This window comes from Mastomys coucha, unplaced genomic scaffold, assembly GCF_008632895.1.
Source record: "Mastomys coucha isolate ucsf_1 unplaced genomic scaffold, UCSF_Mcou_1 pScaffold21, whole genome shotgun sequence".
Lineage (NCBI taxonomy): Eukaryota > Metazoa > Chordata > Mammalia > Rodentia > Muridae > Mastomys > Mastomys coucha.
This window is the reverse complement of record NW_022196904.1, coordinates 20,873,432-20,887,762: the sequence shown is the minus strand read 5'-3', so window position 1 is coordinate 20,887,762 and position 14,331 is coordinate 20,873,432. Positions and strand designations below refer to the sequence as shown.

Here is a 14,331-nt window from a genome sequence, read left to right as displayed (position 1 = left end):
TTTTTCTGGGTAGCCTTGGTTGTCCTAGGCCTGCCTCCGCCTCCTAAGTGCTGGGATTAAAGGTGTGTGCCACCACCGCCCGGCCAAATAAAATAATTTTTAAAAAATAATTATTTTTAAGAAATAATTTTTAAAGGCGGATTTCTGAGTTCGAGGCCAGCCTGGTCTACAGAGTGAGTTCCAGGACAGCCAGGGCTACACAGAGAAACCCTGTCTCAAAAAAAAAAGTTATTTATTTAATGTATATGAATAGTGTATCTACATGTACACCTGCATGCCAAAGAGGGCATCAGATCACATTACAGATGGTTGTGAGCCACCATGGGGTTGCTGGGAATTGAACTCGGGACCTCTGGAAGAGAGTGCTTTTCACTGCTGAGCCATCTCTCCAGCCTCCCAAATAAAATAATTTTAACTAAGACACAAATAGGGATGCAGAAATGGCTCAGTGGTTAAGAACACTAACTGCTCTTCCAGAGGACCTGAGTTCAAACACATGGCAGGTCAGTAACTCTGTAACTCCAAGATTGTCTGATAGCCTTGACACCCTCACACAGGCATGCATGCATGCAGGCAAAACACCAATGCACACAATACTACTACTACCACCACCACCACCATCAATAGCCATAATACAGGATCCATGAAACCTAGCCCTAAACAAAACCTTTTTAGGGTTGGGAGAAAAGGCCATATAAATTAAATGAACCTTACAATTTCCTTAATAGAAACAAGATTTTAATTTTAATCACTAACGGTTGTCTCTAAGACAGAAGAAAAAAACATTAAAAATAAATCATTCTAAAATCATACTTATGATCATTTTTCTTTGAAAATGAGTAGGAAATAGCCATAAATGAGTTTCTTTCCTGCCCCCCCAAGCCTTTGCACTTGGTGCACCAGCTGCCTGGACCATGCGCCCCTCCCTCATGCCTCCTACCTTCCCAGGGAGACCATCCGTGAGAGAACAGTCTGCAGAGACACCCTGGCATATCACATCTCTCTGACTAGCTACAGCAGTAGGCATGTGGGTCACTTCTAGTGCTGTGCCTTTGAACTAACCAAAACAGGTAAAAGCTAGTGTTTCATAAGAGTCCTCTCTGCTTCTCTTCTACTATGTTGGGAGGATTAAGTGATTTTCATTCCTGAGCACCTGAAACGCAGTAAGTGCTTAATAAATGCTATTAGCATTAATTGCTATTATTATTACTACCTCCTTCCAGATTACTAAGGATTACTTCAGTCCTATGGATGGAACCTAGGACTTTGTACATGCTAGAACGTGCTCTACCACTGAGCCACGCCCCCAGTCCCTCACTGGGGGATTCTAGGCAGGGGCTCTACCACTGAGCCACGCCCCCAGCCCCTCACTGGGGGATTCTAGGCAGGGGCTCTACCACTGAGCCACGCCCCCAACCCCTCACTGGGGATTCTAGGCAGGGGCTCTACCACTGAGCCACGTCCCCAGCCCCTCACTGGGGATTCTAGGCAGGGGCTCTACCACTGAGCTACATTCCAGGCTCCCAGGAACTTTTGTTTAATGTCAGTTTCTCTATATATAACTGGACAAGACAGTGAGTTGGTGTTTACCAAAGCTGCACCACATTCTCTGTGAGGTGTCTCCCACCTCTTGGCTACCATTTCTTGCCCAGGTTTGTCCACTGCTGTCCCTGATATTTCTGTGGTACCTTTTCTCTCTTGGCTCTGCTTATCTGGGATGTCAGTTCAACCACGGATCTGTTTGTCACCTCACTTTTATCTGTGAGCCACGTGGGTTGCAGAGTCCAGGGCACACTGCTACGTTCACAGTGGGTGCTCAATGAACATATGGTAACTTGGGATAGCTTTAATACCGTATTTCAGAGGACTGGGGGTTGCTTGCTTAGTACTCACCCCCTTCCCAGTTCAGCCCCACTTCCATGACCCCACCACCCACCCGAGGTGCAGGCCACGACCTTGTCCACTCCATGTGCCTTCATGGCTGCCACAATGTTCCGGGTGCCGTCGGACATTACTGTAGTGGGACCTTAGAGGGGACAGAGAGTGGCTGTCACTGGCAGGTGGCGGCGGTGGCGGTGGTGGTGGCAGGGGTGGCAAGGGTGGGGCTGGGGGTGGGGGTGGTGCCGGAGGCCGAGGTGCAGGGAGGGGCCGAGGGCAAAGCGGGGGTTCAGTACTGAGGTCGTTGCCAGTGCCCAGCAGCACGATGACAGCATCCTGCCCAGCCACAGTCTTGTCCACATCGGCCGCCTGCCGAACATCTCCCACCACCACGTGGGCTGGCTGGGACCCCTCTGACGGCAGCCTGCTGGAATCTCGAACCAGCACCGTCACCTCGTAACCTGTGGACAAAGAGGAACAGGAAGGAGGGTCAGCGGGCTGGAGGGTGACTGTTCAGGACCCTACAGAGTATAGTGAACCCTTAAACCTATTTTCTTCCCAGGGTTCTCCACTGCCAGCCTTATTCTTGGGTAACGGTCCTCAAGCTGGCAAATTAACAGTTGATATCTAGCTTGCTCTTAAAGCAGGGCAATACTGGCTCACAAATTATCTGAATGTAGGTCTCCTTGAAACTACCCCTGGTTATTCCTCCCCACCCTTCAGGAGGGAAATGGTTAACACCTGCTCTATATTCCATCCCTGGTCCTGGAGGAAAGTGAGGAACCAACCACTCAAAGAATGAATGAAACTGGGATTAGTTCCCACCCTTAGCCCGGGGCATCCCTAGTGTTCACTAAAGATAAAAACCATGGTGGCTTCAAAGGCCAGTGACTCAGGCAGAGGTGTGAAGATTGATTGAGCTGTCTGGGTGATTAGTAAGACTCTGGTCTCAAAGAAAACTTTGAAAGGACTGGGAGAGGCAAGAGGTGTGACTCAGTGGTGGAGCTCCTGCCTAGAATCCCCTAGTGAGGGACTGGGGGCATGGCTCAGTGGTAGAGGCCCTGCCTAGAATCCCCCAGTGAGGGGCTGGAGGCGTGGCTCAATAGTAAAAGCCCTGCCTAGAATCCCCCACAATGCTTGTCTAGCATACATAAGGCCTTGGATTTCAACCCTTAACTTGAAAAAAAATATTGATGGCAAACAATCAAAAGTCATCAAATAAATAAATTGGCACCTGTCACAGGGATATGTCTCTGGGTCCATCTGAAGATGATACAGAAAAAGCAAAAATAGAAGAGTCTCCATTTCTGGATAACTGCCTACACCAATTTCACAAATAGATGATGGGAGATTTTACATTCTAATACAACGATGAAGATGTTGCTGCCACTGCTAAATAACCTTTGGGGGAAGTCGGAACAGAACCTAGGGAGTCCTTCACACTAAGTTCTATGTATTCACCACCCTCCCCCTTTTAACTTTAATCTTATATTTATTTGTTCTTTGAGACACAGTCTCGTGTATTCCAGACTGGCCCCAGATGCCTGTTCGTCCAGTCTCCACCTCCCATGTGCTAGCATTACAGGTGTGTGCTCTCAAGCTGATGGAGCCCAGCCTCATGCTTGCTAGGTAAGCTACCTCCACAACTCATTTTAATTGTCATTTTAAAGCTGGATCTGCATGTTTTGCTCAGGCTGGCCTCTAACTCACTGTAGCCCACACTGGCCTGGTACTTAAGGATTGTCCAGCCTCAGCCTCCTGGGTAGCTGCAATGACAGGCCTGCCATACTGCACTGCCATACTGCACTGGACATTTATAACATACTACAAATGTTGTAAGTAACATTTCTTTTTTAAAAATTTTATTTATTTACTATATGTAACTACACTGTAGTTGTCTTCAGATACCCCAGAAGAGGGCATCAGATCTCATTATGGATGGTTGTGAGCCACCATGTGTTTGCTGGGATTTGAACTCAGGACTTTCGGAAGAGCAGTCAGTGCTCTTAACCACTGAGCCATCTCTTAAGCTGCCCTTCAGTTCTTTTCCATTTCTCACCCTTACCTTCTCTCTTTTCCCTTACCCTCAGAAAACTCTCCCCCTCTCCTTCTCTCCATCCCCCCTTCTCCCTTTTCTTTTTCTCTCCTCTTCACCGTCTCATGTAGCCCAGGTCAGCCTCAAACTCACTATGTTTCCAAGGATAACTTTGAACTTCTGAATTGTTGTGCTACATGAGACCTTGTCTCAAATAAAAACAAAACTCATATTTTACTATGTTACTAATAAGTAACATATTTTTAAATATGTTATTAGGGCACTGAATGTAAAAGATTCAAATGAGATCCCTACCTCACAAAATATACAAAATTTAACCCAAGCGCTGGTGAGATGGCTCAGCCAGTAACAGTGATTGCTGTCAAGCCTGATCATCTAGTTCGATCCCTGGGATCCACATGGTAGAGGGAGAGAACCATCAAGCTTTTCTTCCGACCTCTAGGCTCATGCTATGGTCACAATGTACACAATAAAAATGTCAAAAGTTTTTTTTTTCTTTCTTTCTTTCTTTTTTTTTTTTTTTTTTGGTTTTTCAAGACACAAAAGTTTTTTTTTTTTTTAAATTAACCCAAATGGTCAAAGATATAAATAAGTATAAGAGAAGACTATCAATTATTGGAAGAAAATATAAGAACACATCTTGATGGCCACGTGTTAGAAGGTGGGTTCTTAGCTATGATATCAGAAGTACAAGAAAAAGCCAAGCCAAATGATGGGGCTTCATGGACTTTGAAAACCTGGAATGTCCACACGGGTGTGTGAACTTGCTGATGCCTTTACTCCGAGCAGGTGGAATTCAGTGAGTCTGTGGCCAGTCTGGTCTAAATTGTGAAACCTTGTTTCAAAAACCCAAAGGCAGCAAACTTTTAGTGCATCAGTGGACACCAATATGCCAGGCATAAATAAAGGTCAGAGCTGCGGAAAAGGGGTTTGCTACACCAGTGTGGATTCTACATCCAGGTTCCCTGGGAAAAGTCAGGAACGAGAGGAGAGAAAGGGGTGGATCTGACCAGTAAACACGGTGTTACTGGAAATGGAAAAGAAGAGGCACGTGGTAGTACACACTTGTTGGGACTTGGTTTTGGTTTTTCCGAGACAGGATTTCTCTGTATAGCCCTAGCTGTCCTGGAACTCACTCTGTAGACCAGTCTGGCCTCGAACTCAGAAATCCACCTGCCTCTGCCTCCCAAGTGCTAGGATTAAAGGCGTGCTCCACCACCGCCCGGCTGGTAGTGCACACTTGTAATCTTGGTGCTCTGAAACAGTCAGGAGGATCCCAGAGGCTTGCTGGCCAGCCAGCCAGCCTAGCCTGCTCAGCAAGTCACCTGTCCCAGTGAGACCCTGCCTCCAGAACCAAAAACGAAAGCAAATGACTTGTTGGATGGCTCCTGAAGAATGATAGGCCTCCACACAAATATGCATCCTCCCTGACCCTCACTTGACCAGGCCACCCGACACAAAAGTAAAAAGAAACATGGTAGCAAACACATGTATTCCCAGCACTCTGGTGGCAAAGGGAGGAGAATAAGGAGTTCAGAGACAACCTTTGTTACATAGTAAACTGAGGTCAGCTACAGGAGACTGTATCTCAAAAAAAAAAAAAAAAAAAAAAAAAAAAAAAAGCCGGGCGGTGGTGGCACACGCCTTTAATCCCAGCACTTGGGAGGCAGAGGCAGGTGGATTTCTGAGTTCGAGGCCAGACTGGTCTACAGAGTGAGTTCCAGGACAGCTGGGGCTACACAGAGAAATCCTGTCTCAAAAAAAACCAAGAAAAAAAAAAAGAAAGAAAAAAAAGTAAGAAAGAAAGGAAGGAAGAAAACAAGGAAGGAAGAAAGAAAAGACAAAATGGCTGGCAAGATCCAATAGAGATTCCTAGGACCAACCTGAAAGTTGTCCTCTGACCTCCATAAGTACACATACACAATAAACAAATAAAATCTAATTTAAAAGAAAAAGGGGGGGCTGGAGAGATGGCTCAGTGGTTAAGAACACTGACTCCTCTTCCAAAGGTCCTGAGTTCAATTCCCAGCAACCACATGGTGGCTCACAACCATCTGTAATGAGATCTGATGCTCTCCTCTGGTCTGTCTGAAGACAGCTACAGTGTACTCATATAAATAAAAATAAATGAATAAATCTTCGCCGGGTAGTGGTGGCTCACGCCTTCAATCCCAGCACTTTGGACCCAGAGGCAGGTGGATTTCTGAGTTCGAGGCCAGACTGGTCTACAGAGTGAGTTCCAGGACAGCCAGGGCTACACAGAGAAACCCTGTCTCAGAAAAAAAAAAAAAGAAAAAGAAAAAGAAAAAAGAGTGTGGTGGTGTAGTCCCACCACATGGGAGGCAAGAGAGTTATCTCATGACCAAACAACTTACACATAAGATACCACTTCACACCTATCAAGATGATGTCATGAAAAAGCCTGGAGTCAGAGTTGGCATGCCGGTGGGGAGGAACCCCTCCCATGCAGTGCTGAGGGTAACCCTAAATGATGTGATTACATCGGGCAGTTTTTCTCTTTCTTTTCTTTTCTTTCTTTCCTTCTTTCTTTTTTTTTTTTTTTTAAAGATTTACTTATTTATTTTATTTGTATGAGTACACTGTCACTCTTTCCAGCCACACCACAAGAGGTCATCTGATCCCATTACAGATAGTTGTGAGCCACCATGTGGTTGCTGGGAATTGAACTCAGGACCTCTGGAAGAGCAGTCAGTGCTCTTAACCGCTGAGCCATCTCTCTAACCCTCTTTTCTTTTTTAAATGGTTTATTTTTATTTTACCTGCACTGGTGTTTTGAACAGACAGTTGTGAGTTGCCATGTGGATGCTGGGAATTGAACCCAGGGCCTCTGGAAGAACAGTCATTGCTTTTAACCACTGAGGAATGGCTCCAGTTCTCCTCTGGCAGTTTTTTAAAAGATTACACACAGCCTGATCATGTGACCCAGCAGTTCTACCGTCAGATAACAGACTGAAGGGACGCGAAAACATGTTTTCACCCCAAAATTCTTACATATATATTGGTACTATCAGTTTTCATAACATGGGCCAACTGCTTAATGGATAAGCCCACATTGACATACAATACAGCACCATCTGACAATAAAGACAAGCGAGATCCTGACTCATGCTCCAACAATTTGAGGAAGAAAAAAATATGTATATATAGGTATGTGAAAGAAACGAAGTCACACGGGTGCGGTGACTGGCAATGGTCTGTAATCTCAGTGGTCAGGAAGCTGAGGCAGAATGATCAGGAGTTCAAAGCCAATCTGGGTTAAGGAGTTAGACCTTGCCTTAAAAACAAACAAGGGTCTGGAGAGATGGTTCTGAACACTTGCTGATCTTGTAGAGGATCCAGGTTTGAGTCTCAGCAGCTCACAACTGTGTGTAACTTCAACCCCAGGGAATGTGACACCCTTTTCTGATCGCTGTGGACACTGGGTGTGTATATAGGTGGGCAAATTACCCATACATATTAAGATAAAAAATTTTAAATATTTTTAATTAGTTATCTGTTTTTTTGGCAGGGGGTGGGGAGGGGACCGACAGGGTCTCTTTATCTAGCACTGGCTGCTCTGGAACTCTATATGTAGACCAGGCTGGCCTTGAGAGATCTGCCTGTCTCTGCCTCTGTGCCACCATGATTATCCTTAATTTCTTGTTTTTGTTTTTGTTTAAGTTTTAGAAGCTCATGAGGAAGCAAACAAATTATTCACAGTGAGCTGGCTCAGTGGTTGTGAGCACTGGCTGCTCTTACATAAGTGGACCCAAGTTCAGTACCCAAGTCAGGTGTTGTAACTGTAACTAACTTCAGCATCGGGGTCTGATACCTCTGACACCTGTCAATCACCTGCATGACCCATACATAGACTCATGTATGTCATTAAAATACTATAAAGAAATATTAGAAAGACACAAACTAAAAAAAAAAAAGTTAAAAAAAAAAAAGCCCAAGAAACTAAAAATTAAAAACAAAAAAAAGTATAGAATCTCAGCCAGAAAACACTTGCACATGCAAGGCACTAGATTTGAATCCCACATAGAAAAACCAAAAACAACAACAAAAAATGCATAAAAATCAAGCTATGCTGGGCAGTGGTGGCGCACACCTTTGATCCCAGCACTTGGGAGGCAGAGACAGGTGGGTTTCTGAGTTCAAGGCCAGCCTGGTCTACAGAGTGAGTTCCAGGACAGCCAGGGCTACACAGAGAAACCCTGCCTCGAAAACCGAAAAAAAAAAAAAAAAAAGGGCTGGAGAGATGGCTCAGCAATTAAGAGCACTGACTGTTCTTCCAAAGGTCCTGAGTTCAAATCCCAGCAACCACATGGTAGCTTACAACCATCTGTAATGAGATCTGACGCCCTCTTCTGGTGTGTCTGAAGATAGCTACAGTGTACTTACATATAATCAATAAATAAATCTTTAAAAAAAAAAATCAAGCTGTACTAAAACAAATGAATCTAAAACTCCAGTCCTGAAAGGAGCAATGAAGGTTTGCTATTGTGATTATGCATTGTATATTTATATTTAATTTTTTTTGAGACAGGGCTTTAAATAACCCAACCTAGCTTTGAATTCATTGTAGAGGTGAGGTTGATATGTCTGGGTCTCTTACTCCCACATCCAGCGTGCAAGGATTATATGTTTTAATCTCCACGTTTAGTTTTAACTCATTTTTTAAAAAAAGATTTATTTATTTATTTATTTATTTTATGTATATGAGCATGCTATCACTGACATACCAGACAGTTGTGAGCCACCATGTGGATGTTGAGAATTGAACTCAGGGCCTCCAGAAGAACAGCCAATGCTAGTACATGCTGAGCCATTTCTCCAGCCCTGAACTTATTTAAAAAGATTTTATTTATTGTTTTTTCTTTCTTTCTTTCTTTCTTTCTTTCTTTCTTTCTTTCTTTCTTTCTTTCTTTCTTTCTTTTATTCGAGACACGGTTTCTTTGTGTAGCCCTGGCTGTCCTGCAACTCACTCTATAGACTAGGCTGGCCTCGAACTCAGAAATCCACCTGGCTCTGCCTCCCAAGTGCTGGGATTAAAGGTGTGTGCTACCACTGCCCATCTTGTTGTGCTTTTTAATCGTCTCAGGATTTGTTTTCTTGTGTGAATTCACCAGAGTCCTCATTTTCACGCCCTGCCTGGGTCCTACCTGGACTGCAAGGCCTTGTCCTGCCCTCTTCAAACCCAGTCTAGACAGTAGCATCTCCTTGCCCAGGTCTGTCTCCATAAAACTCACATTGCTCAGGACATCCTTTCTGGGCCTCTCTGGCTCTGGCTTCTCCTCTCTGAGACACCAGGTCCTTCACCTACGGCACTTTGGCCGACTTCTCAGTTTACCTCACTGTTTTCTGCCTCTCCGTCTTTGCTCATGGTGTCTGCTGTCTGCATCTGGTCCCTTCACCCTCTTTCCCTGAATCTCTAAATCACGTTTCTTTTCTCCATCATGACTCTCTGCTGACCTAGGAATAACCGATAGCCCCGGGAGGGAAGTCCGGGGGCTCACATTTGCTTCTGGTCTCCCTCACACCTCACAAACACAGGCCCAAGCTCCCTGCCCCCATGTACCCGAGTTTCAAGATGGCCTTTTGTTGCCTGGCCTAGACAGCAGCTTCTGACCCTCAGCCTTAATCCCAGCGCTCAGGAGGCAGAGGCAAGTGGATCTCTGTGAGTTCAAAGCCAGTTCAAAGTTTAGTTCGAGGCGTGCCAGGACTACACAGGGGAACATTGTCTCCAACGAGACAAAACAAACAAAAAACCCGGGCAAACCACACAGTTCACGCTGAAATTAAAAGGGCCACAGGCAGGGGCTGAAGACATGCGGCTCAGCGGTTAGGGCACTTGCTACTCTATCTGAAGATCTGATTTCTGCTCCCAGGACCCACGGGGTGGCTTACAACTCCATTTTTCAGGGGCTCTGGCCTCCTCTTCTGGTTTCCATGGCCATCAGGCACAAAAGTGGCGCACAGGCAACACATCCATAAAAAAAGGAGAGTAATAAAAATAAAATAAAATAAAATAAAAAGAAGCAAGAAGCACACACAGCTAGTAACTACCAAACAGCACACATTCAGATCTTATCTTTCTCTAGAGACAACTTCTGTGAGAAAATTAAAATACGAGCTTTTATCTTTTGCATTTATCTTCATTACTTATTAAATATTTCTACATTTATTTTACCATGTGTGCACGTGTGCATCTGTAAATTGCGTGTGGACAACTTGTGGGAATCAGTTCTATCTTTCTACTCATAAGGATCCTGGGGATCGAATTCAGGTCATCAGGCTTGGCAGCAAGCACCTTTACCCACTAAGCCAGCTTGCTGGCCCTAAAATATGTGGTGATAGTTTTTCTTTAACAATATTAAACATTTCATTATTAACATTTTGTTCATGTTTTATTTATTTATTTATTTATTTATTTATTTATTTATTTGCCAGGGTGTCACACTATAGCCCAGCCTATCATGGAATTCACAATGTAGCTCAGGCTGGCCTTAAACCCCATGGTGTTCCTATTGTCTGCCTCTTAAGTGCTGGGAATACAGGTGTCAAACATCTGCTCAGGCTTTCTGTTAAGCTTTTATTTTTAAATAAACTCAGCTATAGAGAAGTTGCAAGATTCTCGACCTGCTTCCTCTTTTTACTTATGTACATAGTATATGCAGAATTTATATATTTGCATAAAAAAATCACACATGTCTTTCTGCTTCTCTTCCTTTTTGAGAATAAGTTGCAAAGTTCATTCGCTTTTAAGCTTTTCTTTTCCTTCCTTCCTTTTTTATTTTTGGAGACAAAGTATTACACAAAACAGGCTGGCCTTGAACTACGTTTTCCAGAACTGGCTGTGAGCTGACTTTCCACTCTCTGAGTCTTGGGAGTATAGGATTTTCTCATCACTTCTCCAGGCTCTTTCAAGAGTTTAAAAAACAAAAACAAAACAAAACAAAAACAAAAAACCTAACACTCAATACAAAATGTCACTGCCTGACCCAGTACACATAAATCCATGTATCAATCCAACATCTGGGATTCTGTAACCACCCTGGCAGGAATGTAGATGATAATCAGACTGCTTGAGGCAGTGGACCCCCGACCCCAAAACTGCAACTTCCCCAAATGTCTCATGCTGGCAGGAGAAGGAGGCTGGGGCCCTGTGGCAACCAGAAGAGGAAGAGATTTCATGGTTCTGACAACTTGTCAGACCGTCTTCGAGCACACAGGAGACAACAAGATGATGTCAGTGATGACCACACCTTGACTGAGAGGGACTGCTTATGTATGGGTACCTCTTGCCTTCTATTTAAACTTATACCTTTTGTCAATATCTTGAAAGATGGGTCTGAGTAGCAGAGGAACTTCCCAACATGCCTACATTAATTCATCTCCTTTTTCCGCTTTCACTATTAATTTTTCTCACTAATTGTCCTACTGAGGACAAGTGGTTAGACCTAGCTGCCAGGGCCTAGGCTTAGACTTTATGGACTCCCACAGCAACTTGATACATTTTGATCTGTTGTGACCAATTTAAAACCATCCAGAACTCACACTGACCCCTAGTTTGAAAAGCCTTAGGTTGTAACAATTTTACAAAGTAGCTAATCTTATCATACCTACTTTGAAGAAAGGGAAACAGAGGCAGGTTTCGGTAACCAGCCATGAACACACAGTTAGTGGGTAGAGAAAAACCAGAGCTACATTAAAGACTGGGCTATAATCTTTATATCTGAGTTCAGTTGGCCAAGGAGTATGAGCATCCACTGTGCATGAGCCTTGGAGCTAAGCACTTTCCTCATTGTAAGTCATCTAATTAACGTTACAAGGCACCCCTATTTTTGCTTTTGTTGTTGTTGTTTTTGAGACAGGTTTTCTCTCTGTATTCCTGGCTGTCCTGGAACCCACTCTGTAGACCAGGCTGGCCTCAAACTCACAGAGATTTACCTGCCTCTCTCTCCCAAGTGTTGGGATTAAACACTTGCACCACCACTGCCCAGCTAGCAATCTCTGTTTATCTGTTACTCTTATTTTTCTGTGTGCATGTATGGAAGTTAGAGGTCAAGGTTTTCTGAGTTGATTCTGTCTCTCTGGGGATTCAATTCAGGTTATCAGGCACCTTTACCCACTGACCTATCTGTCTAGCCCACAACTATCGCTTCAGTATCAGTCTTCTTTTCTCGTTCTTTTATTTGTTTATTTTACAGATATTTGGGTCTCTAACTGTAGATGACAAAGCATTTGGCCACATCACTGTGGTATGTGGTAGACCTGGCTGCTTAAATATACAGGGTGAACCCAGATTCTATGTTTGTCAGACCCTTGTTTCCTACAAAATAACACTGAGGGAGTAAAACCCAAGCCCTTCCTAGCTACCTGTTTTTCTTGGTTGTACACAGGGCCTTGGCTGGGCAATGGGGCCTACTGAGCCACGCCCCCCTCAAGCCTCTTCTCACAGGTGGATTCCAGGCAGGTGCTTCATCTCTGAGAGCTATATCCCCTGATCCCTTCCCGCCTCTTGTTTTTCTTTTTTTTTCTTCTCTTCCTGTTTCTGACGCGTTTTTCTGAGCCACTGGGAGAAAAAAAGCCAGGCCTCCCGGAATTCCTGCGTGCAGTTCCGTCCGTGACCAGCAGGGCGAGCCCTTGGTAAACAGCGGTATTGGGGATCAAGGTATTTAACAGGATCCTCCATAAATTGACAGTGACACAGCACTTCTCAACTTCTCTCTTCCCTTCCCTGTTCCTCCCTAGAAATGATTTATCAGCACCTTGCTTTTTTTTTTTTGTTGTTTTGACATAGGGCCTAAGGTTGCCCACGGTGGCTGGCCTTGAACTTGCTGCGTAACCAAGGATAAGTCTGATCTCCTGAGTCCCCTACCTCTGCCTCTCCAGGGGTGGGGGAAATTACAGGTCTACACCACCACAGCCAGCCTGTAGTTTGGTTTTCACTGGGAGACCCAGGGCTCTCTCCTTTGCCATGAATTAAGACCCTCAGTAAGTCCCTGGGGGAAAGGATAGCCCATGGGGGTGGGGAGAAGGAACTTCTAGAAAAAGCCTCACCCAAACCAGGGGCTGCGCTGGGCCCCTGGTGGCCTCCACCCTTTTGGGGCACTCAGATAGTCAATATCTTAAGAATCGCCAAGGCTACCAAGGGTGTGGCCCTTTATCTGGAGCTTTCAGGTCTGGTCCAGAGTTAACTTCTAGACTGAGGAGCCAGGGGATGCTGGGGGATCCTGCGCCCTCCCCTCCGGCAGCCCCAAAGCTTTAGCTCAATGTCCTTCCCAGGACTGACTGCAGTTCTTAGACTATCCCGCTCTTCTTTTTGGGGGTGGGGGTGGGGGTGGGGTTGAGATAGGGTTTCTCTGTATAGCCCTGGCTGTCCTGGAACTCACTCTGTAGACCAGGCTGGCCTCGAACTCAGAAATCCGCCTGCCTTGCCTCCCAAGTGCTGGGATTAAAGGCGTGCACCACCACCACCGTCCCTCTCTTCTAGTATGACCCCTTCCATTCTCCTCGAAGTAACTTGCTGCCTAACCTTTTCAATTTTCTGTTCCAGTGACCAAACTATGACCCTGCGGATGGTTTTTTAATGCTTAAGAGCATGAACCGGAGTTCAAATCCCAACACAGCCATGCACCAGCAAGTCCTCTCCACCTCAGTTTTCTTATGTGTCAAGTGGGGTAGGTAACACACTAGTTTCCATTCCAAATGAGGGTCATCAGGATTTTAACATGTGTAGGGTGATGGCCCGGCTGGCTGGAGGCCAAGCTGGTACCGGCTCAGAAAACCCTTTCTGGGTGTGCTGACTAGGACCACCACCACAGTCACAACATTTCATAAGAGCCCCTGGTTTGCACATAACTAACTGTCAGAGGAGTCCTCCAGGTTCCCACGGTTAATTCCTTTATGCCTTGGACTCACATATAGCTGAGTCAAAGAGCACTCCATTTCTGCCCCCCTCCCCCGTGACCACTTGCTGGCCCACAGGCTGGGGCACACACTGCCCCGTGTGATCTCCGCCCGGCCCCAGGAGGACCTTTCCCAGAGCTCCTCCCGGTGCTCAAGACTTTCCCCACCCGCCCCGGCTCCTGCCTGCTTGCACGGCCTGCGCCAGTGTGGTGAGCCCGGTCCTGCCGGTGGCACCGAAGATCGCGATCTTCTTGACAGTCATGGTGCGGGGTCCAGGGCCCGAAAAGCTGAGCACTCCGAGGACGCGCGGGAACACAGTGGCTTGGAGGAGGCGCGAGGCGGGTCCTCCAGGACACTGAAGGAAGGGGCGGGACCAGACAAGGTTCCAGCCTCGGCCTCGCCCCCCTAATTTGGGTTCAAAGGGCGGGACCGAGGCGACCACGCCTCTCGCTGGGAAGAGCGTGAGTAGGCCGAGCAGGAGT

General features: G+C 45.7%; 1 protein-coding gene across 1 annotated transcript in view; it reads right to left on the bottom strand.

Annotated features, from left to right (window-relative positions):
* Blvrb (biliverdin reductase B) overlaps positions 1-14,246 on the bottom strand; it is a 19,226-nt gene extending 4,980 nt beyond the window's left edge. Inside the window, exons 1-3 of the mRNA XM_031385835.1 lie at positions 14,033-14,246; positions 2,175-2,339; positions 1,937-2,026 (exon numbers count right to left, since the gene is read on the bottom strand). Of these exons, the coding sequence (XP_031241695.1) occupies positions 1,937-2,026; positions 2,175-2,339; positions 14,033-14,111 (334 nt within the window). The 5' untranslated portion in view covers positions 14,112-14,246. The remainder of the gene's footprint in view (positions 1-1,936; positions 2,027-2,174; positions 2,340-14,032) is intronic.
* Between the last annotated feature and the right edge of the window lie 85 nt (positions 14,247-14,331).